Source organism: Cibotium barometz, chromosome 1 (genome assembly GCF_041138505.1).
Source record: "Cibotium barometz isolate CiBa-2024 chromosome 1, ASM4113850v1, whole genome shotgun sequence".
Taxonomy (NCBI): domain Eukaryota; kingdom Viridiplantae; phylum Streptophyta; class Polypodiopsida; order Cyatheales; family Cibotiaceae; genus Cibotium; species Cibotium barometz.
In genome coordinates, this window is record NC_141046.1 from 48,926,273 (window position 1) to 48,947,516 (window position 21,244).

The window sequence follows — 21,244 nt, forward strand, 5'->3', positions numbered from 1 at the left end:
TTTTCTTCAATGTCTTGATCTCTTTCAAAGTCCTCTCTTTCAATATATAGTAAAGGGCATAGCCTGAACATAATAACTATTTTTCCTGATCTCTTTCAAAGTCCTCTCTTTCAATATTTTTCATGATCTCTTTCAAAGTCCTCTCTAGTTAAGGGCATAGGTTGAACATAATAACTATTTTTCTACAACAAAAAAATTAAGTTTTTCTTACAAATTGAACTCTCTCTCTCTCTCTCTCTCTCTCTCTCTCTCTCTCTCTCTCTCTCTCTCTCTCTCTCTCTCTCTCTCTCTCATGATTAGCCTTGCATTTTAGCTGGGGAAGCTATCGAGGAAATTTAAAATTTTGTAGAATGATTCATTGGTGGAATTTAGTGTTGAAAGATACATAACAAAAATATATCAAAAATCATCTTCAAAAGAATATTCTTCATGAATGAAAGATGTGGAACCTTCTTATAATTTTGATTTACATAACAAGAATACAAACCATAATTTTTATTAGATTCCAATATGAAACTTTCTTACGACATGATTTACATAACAAGGACATATATAAGACTTTTTGGTTCTCTCTTTCAGTAAATCACTTTCAATAACAAGGATATATATAAGGTTTCTTGTTCAAGGTCCTCTCTTTAAATAATAAAGGAATATTATCTATTTTTCTTTAAGCTTCTCTCTTTCAATAATAAATCTTATTCTTCAGTGTCTTGATCTCTTTCAAAAATAAAGGGCATAGCTTAAACATAATAACTATTTTTCTACCACAGAAAACTTAAGTTTTTCTTACAAATCAAAATCTCTCTCTCTCTCTCTCTCTCTCTCTATCTATCTATCCATCTCTCTCTCTCTCTCTCTCTCTCTCTCTCTCTCTCTCTCTCTCTCTCTCTCTCATGATTAGCCTTGCATTTTAATTGGGGAAGCTATCTAGGAAATTTAAAGTTTTATAGAATGATTCATTGGTGAAATTTAGTGTTGAAAGATACATAGAAAAGACATATCAAAAATCATCTTCAAAAGAATATTCTTCTCATGGAATGAAAGATGTGGAACCTTCTTATAATTTTTATTTGCATAACAAGAATACAAACAATAATTTTTATTGCATTCCAATATGAAACTTTCTTACGACATGATTTACATAACAAGGACATATATAAGATTTTTGTTTAAGGTTCTCTCTTTCAATAATCACTTTCCAATAACAAGGATATATATAAGGCTTCTTGTTCAAGGTCCTCTCTTTCAATAATAAAGGAATATTATCTATTTTTCTTTAAGCTTCTCTCTTTCAATAAATCTTTTTCTTCAGTGTCTTGATCTCTTTCAAAAATAAAGGGCATAGCTTAAACATAATAACTATTTTTCTACATTAAAAAACTTTAGTTCTTACAAATCAAACTCTCTCTCTCTCTCTCTCTCTCTCTCTCTCTCTCAGCATGGGAAGAAAGAATAGTGGATATGCGAGATAGAAAGAAAGAGAGGTGTAGAATGAACTAGGTGCATTGATAGATGTAAAAACCCTATTTTTTAAGGTGCATTGATAGATGTAAAAAACCTGTTTTTTAAAGGTCTTCTTCTTTCAAAGAATGCATCTCCTTTTCATATAAAGATGCTTGAGAATGAGCTATAAGAAAGGGGTTGCTTATTTGTTGATTTCATGAAGTGTCGTTGGTGTATTAGAGACGTGGGTATTTTTATTTCCATATAGTTGTGTTGTTCTCCTTTTCATGTAACAATGCTTGAGAATGACCTAAAAGAAAGGTGTTACTTATTTGTTGATTTCGTGCTACATTTTACTTCCTTGTATATCGTGTTGTACACAATATAATTTCTTCATTTTTGTTTATGGTATTAATTGCATAAATGATGATAACATGGTAGTTGAAGTTCATGCTTGCTGATCAAGGTAAAGGAGGGGATTGTGTGTTTGCAGCATCAATAGTCTTTATTAGTAGGTGCGGTTTTCTTTAATCATAGTCTAATTTCACAAATTTTTTGTACTATTCACTCAAATTCAAATTTTACCAACACCTCTTCCTCTGCCTCCGCGTTTGTGAAGCTCCAAATTCTTACCATTTGGTAGCTTTGTGAAACTCTTTCTTAAGATTCCTTAAGATAATATATATATAAAGAGAAGAGATGGAAAAGAGAAGATGGGGTCACTGGTATGTCCGTATCTTATCTCCCCCACCCCCCCGAGGCCCTCTCACAGCACACTTACACTTATTAACAGTGAATTCTTCACAGGCCTGTAATCCATAATCATGGCAGAGGAAGGAGAAAGGGCCTGCAGGAAGGACTCCACAATCTGTGCTCACGCCGGGTCCTTGATGATGAACAGGAGTAACAAAACCGGTGGCTACTCCGGGAAAAAAGCCATTTGGCAAGCTTCGGTTTATGATTTTGAATCCCTGAATGATCTCCAGAATGCTTCCCACATGTATAGGAGGTTTGGATGTCCTAACTCGGACGAGCTAGCAGCTGCAGTGGCTGCGTTGGAAGCAGCAGAAGCAGGTAGTTATTTCTTTATCTGTGCACGCACACTCACACACACTTGCGCTCTCACGTGCACTCACTCACATTACATATCTGTATATGTTCTATGTCTCTATCTTTACATTTGCAAGTATTTGTACATGTCTGTGTATCTATTGTATACATGTGTGTACACATCCATGCAAGTGCTTTGTAAAATTGCCTAATGGGAATTACAGGGGAATCTAATCAGCAAGATAGATACTGGGCGAAAAGCCGAAGTCCTAAGCAGATGAAAGGAGCATTCATTTAAGGGGCATCAGGCTCCTAAGGGAACGACCTTGGGTTTGTGTCTCATTCCCTGCAATTGAGTGCCGTCATATGGATCATATGTGGTCTGCTGGCTTGGCTATGATGGTAAAGGATTCAACATGACTGATCCAGTATCCGGTTTCTAAGAAGGGCTGCTTAGAGTACATAAACAGACGCCACTCTTCTCACATATCTGAAATTGCAAGAGAATTTTAAGGATGATTTTTTTACCAATCTGATCTACATACCCCTTCAGAGGTTTCATGTTGGCATTCAAGCTCTAGTCGCTATCCAAGAACTAATTTATCTTGGAACCTTGAAACAGAAGACATCATGTAATCTTGGACTGTGCACATTTCATCATATAATCTGAGATTACATGCCATGCAGAGAGTGAGTATGGTGTCTCAAGTAGTATCTCGGGGTCGTGTCACACATGTATGTTCTTGATTTTGAGGAAGAACCATTTGCTTTTGCATCACTTCCTCTTTCTATAAAATATACAATCTCTTATTTTGTTCTATTTGTGTGTAGGTTTGGCAACATCTACAGGGATGGGGGCAATCATTGCGGCAGTCATGTCAATCTGTAAATCAGGGGACCTTATCATAGTAAACTCAGACGTCTATGGTGGTAGCTACGAGTTCTTTAATGTTGACATCCGTCGTCTTGGCATTGACGTTATGTTCGAAGATGTGTTTGATGCACACATACTCGAAAAAACACTCAAAGAATTTTCAGGCCGTAACAGGTCCTCAACTGAGCAGAATGTGGTGGTTTTTTTGGAGTCAATATCCAACCCTTTGGCCAAGGTTGCAGACATATCATCTATGGCTAAGATATGCAAAAGATACACAGCAATACTTATTGTGGATAATACCATGGCGACACCACTACGAATGAAACCGCTTTTGGAGGTACTTCAGCTGAATTCCTTAGCTTCAATTTTTTTTCTTTTTGGCCTGTCTTTGCAAAGGAAGGCACTGGTGCTATGAAAGGCCAATGTGTTTTCTTACCACTGAAAAAATTAAACAACACCTAATGCCTACCTAAGGTCCCAATCATGGCTTTTATCCATGTTCCCCAAAAGGTTGCTGTTGCTAGTACCGTTTGCATGGACTTGCACACACCGGGACAACAATGTATTTAACTCTTGACATGATGACGGGCACCCAACCAATGGCCTAATAAGTGCCTGTGATGACATGATGCATTACATCATACAAGAGGGTTACAATGGTGTACAGGATGCGCATGACACTAACATGTGTGGGATGTGCACGACCTTGACGACTGTGATTACCCCTTGGCGGTACAATGGCAACTCGTCCCTGGATAAGGTCTTACAAAATGCTTGGTGTCCTTTGGGCCTTGCACTTGAGTTTGTGAAATACAAAAATACTTATAAACTTAGGTATTTCCAAGTCCAAATATGGAGTATTTTAGAAAGGAGGGAAGCATCATAGTAAAGAGGAAGCTCAAACAACCATAGATAAGCAAAAAAAAGACCATTACCTCCCAAAAAAATTATTTTTTTTGAAAAAAAAATTATTTTTGGAAAAATAATATATATATATATATATATATATATATATATATATATATATATCGTACGAATCCGTACGGTATTGTACCGTATGGTATTCCGTACGATAAGGCGTCGTACGCCGTACGGAAACAACCCTTGTCTCTGAAATGTTCAAGATCCATGAGCTCCTCAAGAGGAATGCCTAGTTCCTTGGCCTTCCAAGCCTTTAGACTTTCATAAATGTGCCTTGGTATGGCTTTACAAGGTCCCACCCCATGGCCCTTTTTATGTGTAAAGTGTGCCTATAATCGTGTAATGCTGCCACAGGATGCACATATGTACGAGAATGGAGGTTGTGTCAAATCCCCACGGATCTCCTCGTGATCGTTCTTGGTACGAGACTCGAATTCTGCAAACAAACAAACAAACAAACAAAGGGGGTGCAGGCCTGACTCACCTCCCAACCATGACAGCCGTGGGCAAGCCCACAGTCTTGGCTGTCCCCACCGAGCCACGAGCTGAGCTAACTAAGTTGACGTACCGACCAATCTCCTCCTCGTGACGTCCCATACCGCCACGAAGCTACCCTCGCGGGCCTCGAGATTGCTGCCGGCCTCGGCTGCGTAAAGCAAGTGCACGTCTACACTAGATCCAGGCTCCAAGACCATAGAGCTCTCACAAACTCGCGAGACTCTCTATCTCCCACTAACTAACCTTGGCCACCCTTTTATAGGCTCTTGGCTGGTCATCGGGCGTCCACACTTGGGCGCCCGCCCGTCCATACTTGGGTGCCCGCCTGTAGTATATCCCTAACTCAGCTTGTCAATCAGCCTGCCTAGCTCCAAGCTTCCCCAAGCCTCGAAACTAGTCTTGCGTGCATGTAGCACACGGTAGATACACACTGTGCGCATGACATACTCCCCTTCCTCTAAGAGCTCACTCCTGAGCTCACTAAAAAGCCAGGGTAATCTCTCTGAAGAGTAGTCAATGTCTTCCATGTAGCATCCTCCTCAACACGATCCTTCCACTTGATCTTGTATTCCGTGATAAGCGTATTACACAATCTTCTTTCACGAAATCCAAGAATCTTTTCAGGTTCGTGCGGAACAAATGTCATGTCCTCGACATCTCTGATTTCTTGAGGAGTAACTAACTGATCTGTTCCACCCAGTACTTCCTTAAGCCTACTGACATGAAATACAAGATGAACTTTCACATGAGAAGGCAAATCCAATTTATATGCAACTAAACCAATCCGTCGTGTAACACGAAATGGTCCACCGTATCTAGGAGATAATTTCAGAGATCTACCTGTCCGTAAAGTCTCGGAATCTTTCGGAACTCGCAAATACACCATCGTTCCTTCAGAGAACTCTCTGGGTGAACGATGTCTATTAGAATAAAACCTGTCTCGGTCTTGAGCACTTCTAATAGATTCCTTCGCAACTTGTAACATTTCCTGCATATCTTGCAAAAAATTACATGTTGCATCATGCTGAAGTCCTGAGAATCCTACTGTAACAGGTGATCGAGGTTGAAAACCATACATAAGCATGAAAGGACTAAAACCTGTACTCGTATGCTTAGTACTATTATATGCAAATTCTAACATAGGAAGATAATCCTTCCATGAACTCTGTCTTTTGGATACATATGCTCGAAGCATATCCTCCAAAATCTGATTCACTCTTTCAGTCTGGCCATCAGATTGAGGATGATCAGAGGAACTCAAATTCAAAGTTGTTTCTAACTTCTCAAAAACAAGCTTCCAAAAATCACTCGTAAACTTAGAGTCTCTATCACTGATCATGTCCTGCGGTAACCCGTACAGTCTAAACAATTGCTCGATAAACTGCCGTGCTAATTGCGTAGCTGTAATAGTCTTCGGGGTCGGTAAAAATCTAGCCATTTTTGTCAAGTGATCTACCACAACCTAAATAGAATCGTGGCCTTGATGTGTTCTTGGCAATCCGGTAATAAAATCCATGGAAATACTTTTCCATTTATTACCTAGGATTTGCAAAGGATGCAATAACCCAGCCTGTCTAAAGCGTTCAGCTTTATTTGCCTGACAAATTTGACACTTGAGAACATAATCTTCTACATACCCTGTCATCTTTGGCCAATAAAAAGTGTGTTTCACTAACGATAGTGTCCTGTGTACCCCCGGGTGTCCAGCAGAAGGGGCGTCGTGACATTCCTTAAGAATCTTGGACCTAATGTCCGGGATCTGTGGTACACAAATTTTGTCATTACGGAATAGTAAACCATTCCGAATCATCTACTGGCCTCCTGCAGCCTGAATGGTAGAATGCTCAGTCATTGAGTCTTGGTCAATCAATGAGCTCCCGTCCTGGATCTTCTGCCAAAATGGCAAAATAGCTATCAGTCCTGCAAAGCCCTCTCAATGACTGAAATAAGTCAGTAGAAATCTCGGTGAACGACAAAGTATTCACCTCTCTAATTCGACTAAGCGCATCTGCAACACTATTCATGGACCCTTTCCGATAACAGATCTCAAAATCAAAATCTTGCATTAACTCCGCCCAACGAGCTTTCCTTCCTCTCAAATCATCTGCATCACACACATACTTGATTGACTGATGATCAGTCAATACCACAAACTTGGAGCCATATAAATAATGTCTCCAAACCTTGAGAGCATGAATTACAGCAAAAAGCTCCTTCTCAAGGGTTGGCCAACGAGATTGAGTGTCGTCTAGCTTTTTACTTTCAAAAGCAACCGGTCTATCATCTTGAAATAAAGCAGTCCCGATAGCATAGTCACTGGCATCAGTTTCAAGAACCTAAGGCCGACTAGGATCAGGTAATGCTAAGATTAGTGTTTCCTTGACTTTATCTTTCAAAAGTCTGAAGGCCATATCCAAATCGTTATTCCAAGTGATAGGCTGATTTGACTTACGTCCACGACCTTTCAATAAGTCGGTCATTGGTAGTGTGAGCTGAGAGTACTCCCGTACAGATTTCCGAAGAAAAACAACAAAACCGAGGAAAGAACGAAGTTGTTTCAGTGTTCGCGGTATAGGCCAATCCAAAACCTTCTGAACTTGGTCATAGTCAATGCTCAATCCATCTCGCGTGATCTTGTGTCCCACGTAAATGATGTCGGTCATAAAGAACTCACATTTACTTAACTTAGCATATAGTCGATTTTGTCTTAAAATAGATAAGACAATCGTGAGGTGTCTAACATGATTCTCAAGAGTACGACTATATATCAAAATATCATCCACGAACACCACCACAAATTTTCCCAAATGTTCACGAAAAAGATCGTTCATCATTTGCTGGAAAGTGATTGGAGCATTGGTTAACCCAAAAGGTAATACGAGAAACTCGTAATAGCCATACCTAGTCCGAAAGGCGGTTCTTTCGACATGCCTTTCATGAATACGTATTTGGTGATAGCCAGTACGTAAATCTATCTTCGTGAAATATTTCGCTCCTGCTAACCGGTCAATCAGGTCATCTGATCTAGGGAGAGGATAACGGTTCTTAATGGTCAGCTTGTTCAATCTCTTGTAATCTATACACATTCTCCAGGCATTGTCCTTCTTTCTCCTAAGCAACACAGGTGCACTCCAAGGTGATTTACTTGGACGGATCTGGCCCATCCTCAAATAATCTTTGAGTTGTTTAGCCAACTCATCTTCCTCAACAGCTTGGCTCATCCTGTAAGGTGGAATACTGACAGGATGAGCACCAGGGATCAAGTCAATACGATGATCTACTGCCCGTTCAGGTGGTAAACCCGATGGCAGTTCCTTAGAAAATACGTCTTGAAACGAATCAAGTATCTTCTGTAATTCTTTGCTTTCAAACACACTTAATTCATTGACATCCATGGAAGATATGAGAAATGAAGAAAGTGGAATCAATACACAATGAAAAGCGGTATATAAAGAAGAATCCATTATATTTCCAAAATCAATTGTATTTACAAGAGGTCCCTGAGAGGGATGAATACAATCACCTAAAATACTATACTTGGTGTCCTTATGCTGAAAAGAAAAAATATGACTAGACCAATCTATCTGGACTTGAAGAGTCTTAAACCACTCAATCCCTAATAACAAGTCTACATTTTCTAGGTGCATAACATAGCATTCTAGAGTATCTTTGTAGTCCTGAATCTGGATTGGAAGCATCTCCACCTTTCGATCCCATACTTGCCTTCTCGCAGGTAGGCGTACCTCATAGGTATGATCGTTGGGTGTCGTATCAAGACTCAATTTCTGCACAAGTTTGTAGTTAACAAAGTTGTGTGAACTGCCAGGGTCTAGAAGAATGTGAATCCTATGGCCATTCACTTCTCTATAAACTCGGAGAAGATCATGCAAGCCAAATACTTTAGAATTGAATAGACTGTGACATGTGAGAGGTTAAGACCGTAGTAATCACAACCTTAGTCTACACTTAACTGCACTTAATGATGTTTAAGAGACAAACAGATATGTGTCAATGCAATGCAGCTATATTAGATGAATGAAAGATGTTACAATGATGATCCAAATGGATCTGTAATGCTGAATATGCTGCCTGTATGCTGTAAATGCGGGCTAAACTGCTGTCCACTCTTTCCCTTGTCTCCTGGGAAGGAAACACTGAAGGGAGCTTTGGGAACAGAGGCTGAATACTGATGAATGATGAAACGCAGACCTGAATGGCTGATTCTGGACTGTATGCTGCTGCGTTTGCTGATGATGATGGCTGATGATGATGCGTTAATCTAAATGCTGATGGGATGATGATGCGTTTGCTGTAACTGCTGCCGATGATGATGCGTTAGAGCACCATGGGCTGAATGGTACTATGATGATGCTGCTACTGTATGCTGATGATGCCAGGCTGAAAACGCATGAAGATGAGGATGCGCTTCACTGCTGAGCCTGTGTGTCTGAATGGATGAGGCGCCTGAATATATAAGGGTGCATGCTGCTGGTCGGCCAGATGGACTACAGTCGGCCAGATGCCATGTCTCCAAATAATGCTAGTCGGCTGCCCCAAAATGCATAAAATACTTGAATAATGCCTGATAAATGCTGGTAAAATGCCTAATGATATCTGAGATGCTAATATGATGCCATGTCACTGTACACGTGACTGGTGTGCACGTGACATTCCCCGCTGCTAAACTGTTGCTGGGTGGATACCTGGCAACCTTCGACTCGTCTGCAATCCTTCTCCTCCGAACCACTGCCCCCTTCTGTCTTCTGCTGGGACTGAGGCCGTCTGCAGGAGTTAAATCCTTGAGCCAAGACGCTATGTACTGCGGGAACTGAATGGCAAATACCTGAGTCACCCCTGACCTGTTCCTGGAAACCTTTCACCTACCATCTCCGTCGTACCTGAAGCTCTGAACCTCCTGAGGCGATGTTGGAGCAAACTTCCGTCTTCTGTGGAAGAGAAACCCCCTGCTGCTGCCAGTTGAAGCCAAAACTTATGTGCTCCTTTGATGATGGATGTCCTTCTTCCCTGAGAGTTCATGGGTAACATGTATGCAGGACTGACTGCTAAAATGACTGCTAAGATGACTGCTATGCAAACCATATGCAACCCTTTATGCTGTGCAAGAATGCAGATGGATGGGTTACTGATGCAGACCTAAGGGAAAATCCCTAAGGGTGGCTTGCAAAATTTTGAGAACTGGGTTTAACTGTGCGGAAGCGATTAACATGATGTCTGACTGACTGACTGATGGAATGAACATGCTCTAAGGCTGGTTACCTTGTAATGCTCTGATACCAATGTGACATGTGAGAGGTTAAGACCGTAGTAATCACAACCTTAGTCTACACTTAACTGCACTTAATGATGTTTAAGAGACAAACAGATATGTGTCAATGCAATGCAGCTATATTAGATGAATGAAAGATGTTACAATGATGATCCAAATGGATCTGTAATGCTGAATATGCTGCCTGTATGCTGTAAATGCGGGCTGAACTGCTGTCCACTCTTTCCCTTGTCTCCTGGGAAGGAAACACTGAAGGGAGCTTTGGGAACAGAGGCTGAATACTGATGAATGATGAAATGCAGACCTGAATGGCTGATTCTGGACTGTATGCTGCTGCGTTTGCTGATGATGATGGCTGATGATGATGCGTTAATCTGAATGCTGATGGGATGATGATGCGTTTGCTGTAACTGCTGCCGATGATGATGCGTTAGAGCACCATGGGCTGAATGGTACTATGATGATGCTGCTACTGTATGCTGATGATGCTAGGCTGAAAACGCATGAAGATGAGGATGCGCTTCACTGCTGAGCCTGTGTGTCTGAATGGATGAGGCGCCTGAATATATAAGGGTGCATGCTGCTGGTCGGCCAGATGGACTACAGTCGGCCAGATGCCATGTCTCCAAATAATGCTAGTCGGCTGCCCCAAAATGCATAAAATACTTGAATAATGCCTGATAAATGCTGGTAAAATGCCTAATGATATCTGAGATGCTAATATGATGCCATGTCACTGTACACCTGACTGGTGTGCACGTGACATAGACAATCAGAACAAGTACTAGGGTGAGAAAGTACGGTAATTGACGTGCCTGTCAAAGACAACTGGGTAGCTGCCTTTGGCTTGGGTCCTGCGTTTGTCTTTGCACCCTTTTGCTTCGGACACTCGTTACGCATGTGTCCTTTTTCTTCGCAAATAAAACAACGTCCTTCCTTCTTGAGCTTTAAAGCCCTAAGGAGTCATTTCTTCTTCGCTGGTGTCGAACTTGAATTCTTCGAAGGTTGGTCCGAAGACTTTCCTTCAGTCGTGTTAGCCATAGGTGCGGAGAACTTTCTTTTATGTTTGTTCCTCTGCTCGGTAACGGGTTTCGACTTGGAAGAGACCATTGTATCATCATAGATACGAGTTGAATGAATGGCCTCGTCCAATGTTTTACATTTGTTATTTTTAACTTGTAAACGACAGCTACGAAGAACCCCAAAAGAGTAGTGGGATCCATCTTTGTAGCTTTCATCTGCAAGTCTCTAAACTTCTGGAGGTAGATCTCATAAGTGAGGTGTGTGAGGTCATGGTCAAGGCTAAAAAACCGGGCAACAACATCATAATCATCCTCTTTCTTGAGGAATTCTTTCTTGAAGACGTCTTCGAATTGTGTCCAAGTTGTTGGCTTAGGGTTGAGTTCCTTCCACCAAAGCAAAGCTTTGCCGGACAGGAAACCTGCTAACTGGATCTTCTTTCCATCATCATATGGATGAAACTGAAAGTGAACTTGCCACTTATGTAGCCAAGTGTCCACGATCTCCTTGGTGCCCTGCTTTTGCTCGCCCCCGAACGGTTCCGGAGTAATGTTGGGGCCTAAAGCTGAAGCCAAGGTATCCATACCCAATAGAGTAGAGAGGGTAGTGGTCAATAGAGCGATGGAGTTCTGCAAAGCTTGCATTTGGGCCTATGTAAGGGACATACTTGTATTGTTGGTGATGTGATTTGGGATGTCTTTGGAGTTAAGTGATGATGGAGAAGAGCATGAGTCCATGCTAAGTGATATATGGCATTTTGCTATTGGCATGAGTTCATACAATCAATCTTGTCAATGAAGCTACCCAATCCTTTCAAGCATTTTGCGCAAGTTCCACACACACAAGGGTAGCGTGTGTCTTGAATTCATCTATCCATGAATGCCTTGGAAAAGTGGATAGATGGAGGATTAGGTACATTGGAGGTAAAGAAATGGCCTCAACCCTTGCCTCAGATGATATAAACTTGGTAATGAGGTGAGAAGTACTCCGTTGGGAGATCGGCAAGCATCGACACACTTCTTCGACAATAATCAATCAAAGATCAACAAGAAGTGCAATAGCAAAGTGATGCATTTGGGGCACTTGACACATGGATTGAGTTAATTTTTTACACATGGATCTTTCATTGTATTGTCACGGGTGAATGCCACATTGGGATTGATTTGAGATTTGCATCAAATTGCAGGGAGACCACGCCAAAATTTAGGTGGTTTTCCCTATGCTCTGCAGTACACAAAAAGTCAATTCAATCCGGAATGGCACAAGATATTACAAGGGTGCTTTTCCTAAGATGCTCCTATAAAGCTGTCAAGCACTTGATTTGGTCACCATTTGAGGGGTCAAAAAGGCGATATCTAACAGGCTGAAAATCCTAATTCAGTCAAAAAGGATGCAGGCTGAATTAGAGGTCTTGGCATAGCTTGGAAGTACTCTCTTAGAGCTACCATTCAAGCTATCAAGTCCTTTAATCCAAGTTTGTTTGGGCGGTCAACTTGGCATAGTTGACTTTTCAAAAAAGTCAAACAAAGGCACTTTAGGTTGACTTTTTCAGATTGTTTTTTCATAAGTGGAATCTACATCATTAGAGCTTGGAGTGGACATAAAGATCATGTGATTTGGATAAGTAATCAAGTGAGAAGCGAAAACGCACCCTAGGCAAAAAAGGCAAAACAGAGAGCTATAGGGCTTCTCGAGAGTCGAAGTGCATTCTTCCTATCATTGTAGACGCAACAAGCTAAAGGCCATTGAATTTGGATTTCATTTGATCAATGTACGTCCAAATTAGTAATTTTGATAGAGGGTTAAGTATGTCCACATCCATGCATGTGATATTTTCTTCTGCTAAGCTTGATGATGGGAATCCAACTGATCTTGGATGACTGATGTCATCCCTTTACTCCATGTGGACTCCATTCTTGGCATCTTGCTTCCAAAACCCGAGGCACTGTTGACCATTTGGATCTTGTCTTGAAAACCTTCTGCTGCAACCTTGGATTGCTCCAATCTCTAAAGCTGTGTTGCGCCTAGTCACAAGATTCGTTTGTTTCGTCGTTTCCACATGTTTCGTTTTGTTTCATTCCGTCTCTATAGACGAAACAGAGAGGTTATGAAGTGGCACTCTTCGATTCAAATTTGGGAAAAGTGAGAAATTAAAGAAAACGTAAAAAATTTCAACAATTAGGTGTGAAATTAGACGCGGTTAAGATTGAAAGTATGAAATTGGGATTTATAAATTGAGAAAAAGTGAGAGAAAAAAATGTAGGAAATTCCAACACTTGGGTGTGAAATTAGATGCATTTGAGGTTGAAGTATGAAGTTGGGATTTAAGCTAGTGTTTCAACAATTCGGTGTGAAATTAGATGAAATTGACCAAGAAGTTAAATTTCGGCAATATGATGTTTCGACGATGGAGGTTGAAATTATGAAATTGGGATTTATAGGGAAAGTGAGAAGTTGAAGCGCTAGTGGAATACTTGTAAGAAATTTCAACAATTGGTTTTGAAATTAAGTGAAATTGACCAAGAAGTTCAATTTGGGAATTTTTTAACACATAAGCATGTCTCTTTCATCGTTTCGTCTTTATGGGTTTTTAAAGAAAATTGAGTTTTTTTTTAATAAATCAAATCTCAAATTTGGACAAAGTGGTGTTTCAGCTGAGAGTGTTTTGAAATGTTTCGTGTGTTTCGTGTTTCCTAAGGACAAAACCATGTGACTATGGTTTTTCATTGAGAAATGTGCACATGTTCTTCTTGTCCCTTCCGTGGGCTGAAAACTTGTATCTATCTCGGACTAAGAGCTAGATCTCTTTCTGGGAAACCTGCAACCCCTTGTTCCTCCCCTCGCCAGTGCTGAAATTTGAAGCCTTCAGAGGGCATCAAAGCCCTTCAAACCTTCTAGAGAAGGCCTCTTAGAAAATAGTGTTGCAAAAGAAAGCCACTAGTTTATAAATTTCTCTAAATTTTACACATAAACATATCAACATAGTTTACGGCCCTCAAATTGAAGGTTAGGGTAGGCCTTCAAATATCAGCCCTGCCCCTCACCTTTGTACCTTGGCTGGCGGGCTGAGCATCTAGGCGAACTCATGATAACCCACCTGGGGGCTCTATACCACATGGCTGCCCTCATCCTAGCACCACCGGGATACCTGATGTTGCAGAACCACTTGGCTGCATTTTCCTTTCTGGACCAGAAACAGCCACCTTTGTAATGTGTGTTTTCCAAATCTGCACCAATTCACCACCTCTAGCACTTGCACCAGGCTCTGGTACCAATGTTACATGCAGAAGGACTGCCTGCTATGAGAGGTATGTGGTGTAATATGATTAGATGGGCTATGCACCTGCTGGACTGCAGGCTCTCCTGGTCACATTGGCTGCTGGGAAAGGATGTGGTTCCAGCTGCAGAGAGTAAAACTCTTTTTGGTAAGATTAGATTCTTCTCCTTAGAGGAGATATGGGCTTCTAGGAATATGGAGGGTGTTGATCATAATCTTCTCAAAATTCTTTGTAAATCCAATCTGAACTCATTGGTACAGACCAATGGCTGGACCTCATGTGCCTACTCCCCGTTATTGGGGAGGATGTTAATGGGAATACTTGGTGCATCTTTTTGTCACTGAGCTGATCTACCTTATTTGGTATAACAGAAAAGACAGCCGCGTATAGTGTGAAAAAGATGTATATGCACTCTATACATGTGGCCACCTCCTCTCTTGTTACCAGTGTCTGAAGCTGCTCAACTCCTTGGAATTTTGAGGCTGCCTTTTTATGGATACATTCTTTCTGGCTGTCTGGTGGGAGGCAGGCTCTTGCTGCCCAGTTGGCTTTTCATTTTTGGTATATGTATTTATTCTGCACTACCGGGTCTAGCTTCATGGATGTATAAATTGTTTCATGGGGGCATATGGGTCTGGCTTCATGAATATTGGATATATTATTTGTTGAACATGGTGGATGAAAGGCATGCTTTTTTATAGGCAGATTTCTATTACTGGCATATAAAATCACTTTTCCCCAAAAAAAAAAGAATTATTGTTATCTAATCTGGCAGTAACGTACCAGTTTTTGAAACAACAATATCTCGTCAAGTTTTTAGAGCTAACATTTTCAATCACAGGGTGCAAACCTGGTTGTCCATTCAGCTACCAAATACTTGGGAGGGCACAGTGACCTCATGGCTGGAATAGTGGTTGGGTCTGCTGATTATATAGAGCAAGCCACAATCTTGGCAACACGGTGGGGGTTAACAGCAGTCCCATTCGATGCATGGCTGGCAATTCGAGGAATCCATACATTACAGGCAATGCAATGGATCCATCTAAGATATTCAGTGTTCATGGGAATGGGAAAGCTTCCAATCGAGCTATAAAAGGGTCAATCTTAGGATAACTTCTAAAGAATAATGCTATATGAATCATTGCAGCTAAAGGTTTTGCTATTGGTAATACCGACCATTATCTGAAGAAAAAAAGGTGTTTCTTTGTGGCTAGGTTCGGATGGAGCGTGCATGGTTTTCAGCTGCAACTCTTGCAGACCGGTGTTTAGCGAGTGGATTAGCCTTGCGAACGCAATCGGTGCCTATGTGTGCAATCATCTGCATTGAAGTTAGTGGAGGATTGGAGGGGGCTAAGAAAGCAATTGAAGCCTTCAATTTGATCAAGCTGTCACCAAGCTTCGGGGGGACGTCCACCAGTGTGTCCCACTCAGCAACGTCCTCACATAAGTCCTTGGGTGTGGAGATCCGCAAGAAGCTTGGCATCACAGACGGCATTCTTAGGGTCTCTGTAGGCTTGGAGGATGTTGAGGAAATCTGGGTAGACCTTCAAGCTGGCCTGCTTGCAGCCTCCAAGTAACTGATGTACTTTAATGGTCTCATGGTAAATAGAGGTGAACATACTGATTAAATGATATATAATTTCACTTGCATCTTAGGGCAAGGATCATGTGTAATCACGATGAAAGTCGTCATTTAACCACATAAGATTATAGTACTGACTATTTCACCCATGATGATCCCATGGAGTGACTTAAAGTAAATTTTTTATTTATTTTTTGTTATGGAATGAAAAGAGCCTATTGTTATTTGTGGCATGTAGGCAAATTGGTAGTTGATTGTGTAGCCATTTATATGGTAGTGATGTGTGGACGTAGGCTAATAATAGGCAAGGATACTTTTTCTCTTTAGGAGGTTTTTTTCTTGCGTGTGGGAGATCACACATTTATATGGTGATGTGTGGACGTAAGCTAATAATGGGCAAGGATACTTTCTCTTTAGGAGGTTTTTTTCCTGCGTGTGGGAGATCACACATTTGTTGCTAGTAAAAAAAAAGTAAAGGCAAAGCTTTTTCTCAGGGAGGCTATAAGCCAAAGACAAAATCAACTTAAGTCTTCTGGAAAGGATGTCGAGAAGGGAGGTGATAAGTCTAAGAAGAAAGGAAAATACAACTACTGTCAGAAGCCATGCCATTACAACAATGAATGCAGAAAAAGATTGAAGAAGGAGAAGAAGAAAGAGTCGAGAAGGGAGGTGATAAGTCTAAGAAGAAAGGAAAATACAACTACTGTCAGAAGCCATGCCATTACAACAATGAATGCAGAAAAAGATTGAAGAAGGAGAAGAAGAAAGAGTCGAGCATGGTTGTGACTCATGCATCAGCACACAAAGTACTGAAAAGGAATCAACGAACTATGCATAGGATGATTGGGTATTCATTGTGCATTGCATTTATGATCCTTTTGTCCATGATGTATGCATGCCAATGCGACAAATCAACATGTTTGGTACTTTGATAGTGATGCTAGTTGTTGAATGAAGTAGGAGATGCTATGCACACAAATACAAGCACACAGCTCGAACAGAGATAAGCATGAGAGTGAATGTTGGAAATGTACTTTGATGATAATGAAATGTGAAAGTATAAAGTACTATAAAGTCTAGGTCTAAAAGATCAACACACAATAAGTGTGTTCGTAAGGAAAAAAAAATCCATGTCTAGCCATGGTAAAAAGTGTCTGTGAGTAGACTAGTTCACAATCGTAGCTAGAAGTGGCCAATGTAGGATACTTTTTACCGAGTAATGAAATGCATGAACCACCAAGAAGAAAACAATTTTTAATTGGTAGATACTCGCTGGTGTCATAGTATCCTATCTAGTCGTCACTGTCTGTAAAAGAAATCAAGCACAATGTAGAGAAGTTGCCATAAAACAACACAAAGTCAATGGTGCCTTTAAGGCAGCGAAAGACATGCTTACCAATGCTTACCAATGCTGAGTGCCAGGGCTATGCATGAATATGTTCAACTGTGAAATCGCAAACTGAACACCCATACAATAGTGCATAGTAAGGCATCCCATAGCATGTTGATAAGTGGCGGCATCAAATGGCTCACTAGTATCTTCAAGTGAAAGTTTTAAGTCTAGTTCCATAGGAGTAGAAACAGGTTTACAATCTGTCATTTGGTTTGCTAAAGGAGCTTCTCAATGTATCTTCATTGAGATAGCAGGATACCCCCCTTAACATATATAAACTTAATGCCCAAATAGTAATGCAAATGCCCCATGTATGTGACATCAAAAGCATGTTGCAATTCAGCTTTGAAAGTTGAAAGTTTGTCCTCATCAGGACTAGTAATGAGCATGCCATCCACATAAAGAATAAGGATGAGCAGATTGTCCCCATCTCTGTGAACATAGAGAGTACTCTCAGTTGGACTATGAACCCATTAGCAATCAAGTACGCATGAATTTTTTGGTACCAAGTACGAGGAGCGTGTTTAAGGCCATAAAGTGCTTTACGTAACCTGCATACTTTCTTTTCTGCGTCTTTTTGAACAAAGCTAGGAGGCTAAGACTTGTACACTTTATCTTGCAAATCACCATTAAGAAAAGAAATCTTAACATCCAACTAATGTACATGCCAATCCTTGTGTGCAGCCAAAGCAACAACACATGGTAGTCATACGCGAAGTAGGAGCAAAAGTCTCCTCATAGTCAATGCCCTCATGTTGAGCATAACCTTCGGCGACCAAACGAGTCTTATGATGATCAATAGAACCATGAGGCTTATGTTTAAGCTTATACACCCACTTAGTGCCAATAGCATGCTTGCTAGCAGGCAAGTCACATAACTCCCAACCAAGTACTATTCTTCCCCCAAGAGTTGGAGCTCGCATCGAGCCACAAACATCACTATGCGCAAGCTACTATGATCCAGTAGCTTGCACAATGCCATCCTTGGGAAAAGAATGTCAATGCATCTTCCCAAGTAAACAACCCTTGCATACATGCTTAACAGGGAGCTACAAATGAGGCAACTCATAAACCATGTTATGCTTTTGCAACTGCATAAGAGAGGGGAAATTAAGGTGACCAAACCGAGCATGCCACAGCTCAGTGTCAACGTAGAGATGTAGGGGTAGAGACAGCCATAACATCATGAGACCTTTGTATCCTATCATACATATCCACCTTGTACAAACCATTGCATAATGCACCAAACACGACAATAGAATCGACATATCGATGGTCATGAACTAAGCAACAATGATCAGAAAACTAAACTTTAAACCCAATTTTAGCAAGAGCAGACACAGATGAGATTTTTACAAATTCGAGGTATATACAATGTGTCATGTAAAGTGAAAATGTCACCATTGCATGTTAACAAATCTACATTCCCAATACCCTTAATGGCATACGATGCATTATTAGCACACATCATTGTATCACATTTAGGTGGATCTTGCAAAGTGGCAAAACAACATCTTACATGAAGTAATGTGCTTTGTAGCACCACTATCAAAATACCAATCAACATCAAAAGCTGACGCATAGGAAGAAGACATAGATGGGGTTGCATTCTTCAATGACATGTCCAGGGTTTTTTGTAAAATTTACACCGTTTCTTCTTGTCCCCACCCTCTTTTGATGCAGGTGCTTTGCCCTTGGGCTTTAGCATTAGAAGATGTCCTAAACTTCCCTTTGCCATAAAAAGAGTCTACAAATGCCTGATCTACATCAATCATGCTATTCCAGTGAGACTGGGATCACTCTTCCTGTCAGCAAGAGAGCTGCCAAATCATCAAATGTGTACAAATCTAAATTTCTCTTCATCATCAAGAGGCAAAGAGTGGTAGTAAATCCTTGATAGGGTTTAGGCAAGCCATTGAGAACAGTAGAAACAAGTGAACTGTCAGGTATCACCTCATCAATAGTGATTAACTGCTCTCTCAAGTCCTTAGCGCACGGATGAGAAACACATCCATAGAATCACCCTCAGTCATATGCTTTGTGTCAAGCTTTTTTCAGAGATAAGCTAAACGAGCTTCATTGTAGATATGATATAACGAGGCAAGTATATCACATGCACCCTTAGCAGAAGTACATAAACGGATATAAGGAATGACTTGCCGTCTACATGAGAGAGCGATCAATGCATGAGCCTGTGCATCTTTAGCATCCCATCTAAGTTGTTCATGTGAAGAAGGGATAGGTGCAGGTGGTGCACTCCCACTGGAACCAAAATCACTAGTCCCAACAATGGACCCCCTGACGTGCTGTAGGTGCAAGACCAATAGGTTTTAACTTAGCGCTAGATACATATATCCATAAATTCTTTGCAAACCAATACATGCTTTATCATGTATCCCCAATGGGATAGTTGGTACCATCTAACTTATCCTCAACTGACAACATGGAAAACAAGTCACAGGTGTGTCGAGACATTTTTCAATAATATGTATTCACTGACTGAACACAAGTATGACTCAAATAAAGACTAAAACCGAATCAAACTATCTCAAATGTCTTCTCAATATACATACATATAACAATCTATTTGAACCAAATAACTTGCAGCCAAATCAACCAAAGTATTACAAAAATTGGGCAAAATGTTCTTAACTTCTATGAGGAGAAATGGCTAACACTAGTAAGTAGATTACTTCTCAAGGTGATTTATTTTCCTCACTTGAGCCTGCTCCTTAAGGAGGAACAGTCACATGTGCAAATAACTCCTTGTATTATCCCATAAAATGAGTTGGTAAGGTTGTTCTCACTGCTACAAATGGTGGAACAATCACTCTCTCAAAAGTCTTAATTATGCCAAGGATAAAAAGAACTTGCTAAGGTAGGCCTAGTGGTCAAATTTGTTGATGACAAGTGTACAATTTACAATCGGAGTAATGGAGATATCATTATGGTATTCGACACAGGTTGTATAGGTATTAGAGATTACCACATAATGCTTGTTTGGCTACTAACACACGTGCTATGAGTGACATAGAATGGCATGCTCACTTTTGTTACTTGAATTTTGGTAGTTTGTTGTTCCGCCTTAAAAGGCAAGAGATGGTGTCAAACTTACCAAAGCTTGAGGCCCCCGTTAAACATGTATGTGGGATGCATTTTGGGCAACATGCAATGGGAATCATTCTCGAAACATGGATGAGTTATATTAGGGCTGTCTAAAAATTACAGCTTATACATAGTGATATATGTGGACCTAGGAAAAGACCATCGATTGGGGAATATTTCTCCTTTGTGACTTTTATTGATGACTACTCCAGGCACACTTGGGTGTACCCATTGAAGACAAAGTCAATATGATTTAGACACTTTGTTTCTATGGTTGAAATGTGTCTACATGTAAAGCTGGCACCCTTCATACATATCGAGGGGGGTATATATCAAAGGAGTTTCATGTGTATATAGCTAAAGGAGACATAAAACATCAATGCACAGTGCCTTATGCACCTCAGCAAAATGGTGTGGCTAAGAGGAAGAAGAGATCTCTCATGGAGATGGCATGTTTCATGGTTAAAGGCCAAGATTTGTCTCATGTTTTTGGTTAGAGGCAGTCATATGTGCCACTTCTGTGCTAAATAGATGCCTCACTGAGGCCTTGCAGACAATTACCCGTTATTAAGCTTGGAATGGTAGGAAGTCCTTAGTGGCTCATTTGCATGTTTTTGGTCGTCTTACTTATGATCTTGTGTATGAGCCAACAACGCAATAAGCTAGATGATAAGGTAGCAAAATATATTTTTGTGGGATACAACAGCAGAAAGCAAGGGTTATACACTCTACCATCTGACCACAAAGCGGATTTTGGTGGGTAGAGATATTGTCTTTGTTGAGAACTTCA

The 21,244-nt window shown here is 40.6% G+C and overlaps 1 protein-coding gene across 4 annotated transcripts; it reads left to right on the forward strand.

The window, feature by feature from the left end:
* Nucleotides 1-1,836: 1,836 nt before the first annotated feature.
* Nucleotides 1,837-16,181, forward strand: LOC147642116 (uncharacterized). Of its 4 annotated transcripts, none has more exons than XM_086803073.1 (5): nt 1,837-1,958; nt 2,251-2,517; nt 3,325-3,707; nt 15,216-15,398; nt 15,589-16,181. In XM_086803073.1, exons 2-5 carry the CDS (start codon nt 2,268-2,270, stop codon nt 15,949-15,951), a joined length of 1,179 nt encoding a protein of 392 aa, XP_086659199.1. In that variant the 5' UTR covers nt 1,837-1,958; nt 2,251-2,267; the 3' UTR covers nt 15,952-16,181. The 4 variants fall into 4 exon arrangements, with proteins under 4 accessions (XP_086659199.1, XP_086659190.1, XP_086659208.1 ...); XM_086803064.1 differs by having other exon boundaries at nt 1,869-1,909; XM_086803053.1 differs by lacking the exon at nt 1,837-1,958 and adding an exon at nt 2,110-2,168.
* The last annotated feature ends 5,063 nt before the right edge of the window (nt 16,182-21,244 follow it).

Coding starts and splice junctions, on each gene's coding strand:
- LOC147642116 (XM_086803073.1), top strand. CDS start 2,268: ATGGCAGAGGAAGGAGAAAGGGCCTGCAGGAAGGACTCCACAATCTGT. Junction 2,518..3,324: donor GTTGGAAGCAGCAGAAGCAG/GTAGTTATTTCT, acceptor ATTTGTGTGTAG/GTTTGGCAACATCTACAGGG. Junction 3,708..15,215: donor GAATGAAACCGCTTTTGGAG/GTACTTCAGCTG, acceptor TTTCAATCACAG/GGTGCAAACCTGGTTGTCCA.